The 3780-nt window shown below is 50.9% G+C and overlaps 1 protein-coding gene across 1 annotated transcript; it reads right to left on the bottom strand.

Annotated features, from left to right (window-relative positions):
• On the bottom strand, window positions 1–2463 carry LOC116800128. The gene is made up of 8 exons (XM_032713708.1): window positions 2428–2463; window positions 2022–2073; window positions 1766–1920; window positions 1605–1645; window positions 732–790; window positions 555–626; window positions 240–465; window positions 1–55 (listed from the first exon to the last, which is right to left on the bottom strand). Exons 1-8 carry the CDS (start codon window positions 2461–2463, stop codon window positions 40–42), a joined length of 657 nt encoding a protein of 218 aa, XP_032569599.1. The 3' UTR covers window positions 1–39.
• Window positions 2464–3780: the final 1317 nt, after the last annotated feature.

Genomic DNA, 3780 nt, shown 5'->3' with positions numbered 1-3780 from the left:
CGGGCCACTGGCTCCGACCCCGGTCAGAGGCTGCTGCCGTCACCGTGTGCCGTACCTGGGGGAGTGAGAAAAAAAGTTACCTGGTGTTTCTGAAAGTAAGGGAGACCCCAGCACCTCCTCACTACCTCCCCGACTCAACCTCAATGCTCCTCCTTTGCAAAGGCAGGCAGGATGGCACCTGCAACTGGAAAAGATTCAGCCTTAATTGATGACCCTCGTAGGACTAGGAGATTACTCACAAGGACAGCTGAAGGCTATCAAACCTAATTGGCAGGTGGCTCCAGCCTTCTGAGGCTGCACACATTCTGTGCAAAGTAAAAAAGCCAAAGGCAAATGGACACACTGAGATACTGCCTGAAAGGATGGCTTTCCTGGGGTAGCTCCTACCTACCTCTCCTCCACAGTCACCTCTTACCCGCACGGTTCCTGAAGCCTTGGACTGTCTGTTAGAAGGTGGTAGAACCCCTGGAAAACACAAGAAACAAAGCATGTGCACAGATTCACCACAACACCTGGAAAAGACCATCCAGTCCTGTCCCGGAGTCAATGCTCACCTTGCTCAACGGGACTCACCTGCATCACCTCCCCTCCGGTGCCTACAGCCTCCTGGGCCCAGGGCTCTGCATCTGAAAACAAAGAAAAACCACTCCAGAACAACAAAATCCTTAACACATCCAGTAAACGTGGAGCCAAAAGCCACATCTTTGTGCTGGTGTCAGGTGATGACCCACCTTCTTGCTCTGCTCCTCTGGCCTCTGTTCTGTTCAACTCTGCTTTACACCCTGTCTCTCTGACATTGTAAAGAAACCCTAACCAAAGTCACCCAGATAGATGGGGAGAGCTCAAAGAGTCTCCCTTCTCTTTAAGCAAACCACCCAGGGTCACTGCCTGCAGCCAAAGACTGCAGCTGCAATTCCACAGAATATCTGAGTGAAGGAGAGGAAAACTTAAGAGGCATATCTGAAAAGTCAGTGGATGCCTTCACAGGCATTTAGGGGGCTCCTGGACTCTGCTTTCCACCCCTACTACCTTCAAAACACCCCTTGCAAGCCCTAAGCTGGCACCCCAGCCCTCCCTCCATCTCTGGCCTGTAGCCCCCCACTGACTACTTGCAAAGCTGGGTGTCTGTAGCCATCTTCAACACAGCAGCTTCACCTGAGGACTGGATAACACTGGTGAAAAAACGCCAAGCTGCAGCTGAGATGATCGGGACATCCCAAAAGATGCAAGGCTCCTAAGGAAAAGAAAACAAGATAACAAATTACAAAAGCACCTTACCAACACAGCACACAAAATTATTAAATTTAAAAACCCTGCATTTGAGTGTAATCCTCTTCATTGCCATAAACAGCTCTGCTTCTTTGGATCCCAAAGCTGATGCTTCAATAAAGCAGGAATAGCTTAAGAAGTCCCATTCAGTGAAAGAAAGGGAGAGCTCTTATCCCATTGAAGCCCAGCTGCTGGATGAGCTCACTGGCTCTGATGGGAGTCACACACTGTGGCTGTCATCTTCTGAGATACCTGAGCGAGCCAGAGACAAACTTAGAGGGCATTTCTAAAGCTGCAGTGGATCCCTGCCTCCTCCTGCTGCCTCCCCGACTCACCTAGAAGGCTCCTCTCTCTTCAGCTGCTCCCAAGACCGCCCCTGCAAATGAAAGGGGTAAATGCTCAAACACTGAGCTCTCAAACATTTAGGGATGGCTCACGAGCAAAGCCAAAAACCTCTAAACCCCATCAGACTGCACGCAGAAGCGTTGCTACACACCGTGAAGTGGACGGACGGCCGCCGCCAGACAACACGGACGTGGAGGCTCGTGCTGACGTACGGCCTCGTACCGGCTATCTCGGCTCCTTCAGCTTCACCTCTTATCGGATGGACCTGCGGCACCTTCAGCAGACGGGCAAAGGGTTGTGTATGGCCTAGAAAAAAAATTAAACAGCTACAACATACATGCATAGATTGACCACACAGACAACATCCTAAAACTAACTCCAAACTCGGTTGGGAGTAAAATTCTCACCTCGCTCGTCTCCCTGCTGAGCCGCTACCCCTCGAGACCGATTGGGCCCCATCTGGAAAATAAAACACAAAAAGGCACAAGATAAAGGACTCCTATGGCTAAAACTGACATCCTGCATCCAACACCTAATACAACCTTCTTCCCAGGCTGCTTCAACTTGTGCCCGTCTGGGGTACGTTGTGTCCACTTATCTGAAAAAAAAAAAACCAAAAAAAGCAAAGGGTTAGTCAGGTCACCCACAGGGTCACTGAGACGTTAACCACTTCAAAGAACTCATTTCCACTGAGCGAGCGAGAACTCTGACCTCAGCGTACGAGAATACAAATGACAACCCAGCTTCCAGGCCCTGCTATCCAAGGACCATCAGCTCCACAACACTCGGTTGCAATGATTGCACGCGAGTTACGTGCACCCGCTCCATCCAGCGGGACCGTACGGACATGGGCTCGACTGCCTGAGGTAACTGACAGGCTGATGTCAGACTGAGTGATATTCTATCTACCCACTGACCCACGGAGCAGGGCGGAGCAGTTCCAGGCTGACCCCAAGTGAGACACCCCGCACCAGTGACGACACACACCACGTGACACAATTGAGAGAAGAAGGACACAAAACAGGGACAAGACAGAGGATGTGACACAGACCAGAACTGCTCTGCCCTGCACACATGAATCCAATGATACAAAGCCTATCCTTTGATGTGTCCAAATAACCTGTTACAGGATACCCACTGCACCGGACTAATTTCAAAAATCCCTCCGGGCAATGCACACACTTGCACTGACTCCCAACCCCTCTCCGGGTCTTCGCCCTGCACTTATCTTGCCGACAGCCGGGGATGCGAATTCATCTTGGATGCAGAGGAGGGGCATCTGGGCTGGCTCAGAGGTTCCTGGCATCATGAGAGTACTCAGAGTCAACTGTGAGAAAGAAAACCGGACACAAGATCTGAGTCGTGTGGCACGTGGCCCCAGCCCCCATGATCCCTCTACTCACTGTGACCAAGACAGGTCCTCGTGTCACTGGCTCTGACCAGACTTGGACAATGTGCAGTCATCTTCTGGGATACCTGAGAGAGAGAGAGACACAATTAGAGGGCATTTCTCAAACTGCAGTGGATCCCCATTCCTCCTGCTGCCTCCCTGACTCGCCTCCAATGCTCTTCTGCTCCCAAAGGTTAGCTGGATGGCACCTGCAATCAAAACAGCTCAATGCTTCATTGCTGATCCTTTTAATACTCGGAGATTACCTACAAGGACAGCTCCAGGGGACCAAATTGTGTTCGTCACCTCACTGTGAGTTGGCTTCGGCCCCGTGAGGCTGCGTACATCTCCTGCAAAAAAACCCAGAGGCAAATGTGAGTACTGAGATACTGCCCAAGAGGATGCTGCTCCCATGGCAGTTTCTGTCTGACACCCCTTGACCGTGACCTCTTACAGGCAGGGTCCCCGTCACGGTGGACTGTACGTTAGAAGTCAGTGCACTGCCTGTAAAACAAAAAAACAAGGATGTACACAGATTCACCACAAGTACACTGCCTGCAAAACAGCATCTAGTTGTGTCCTGCAGTCACTACTCACCTTCCTCACTGGGCTCACCTTCCCTCTGGTGCCTATCGTTTGCTGGGCTGAGGGCTTTGCATCTTGAAAAAAATTTTAAAAAAACTAAAAACAACCATCCAAATGATCACGTAAACCTAGGGCCAAAAGTCACGTGTTGGCTCTGACCGCACATGAGAACCCACCTTCTGACTGTGCTC

This window comes from Chiroxiphia lanceolata, chromosome 31 (genome assembly GCF_009829145.1).
Source record: "Chiroxiphia lanceolata isolate bChiLan1 chromosome 31, bChiLan1.pri, whole genome shotgun sequence".
NCBI classification, from domain to species: Eukaryota; Metazoa; Chordata; class Aves; order Passeriformes; family Pipridae; genus Chiroxiphia; species Chiroxiphia lanceolata.
The sequence above is the reverse complement of the archived record's forward strand: the minus strand, read 5'-3'. Positions and strand labels throughout refer to the sequence as shown.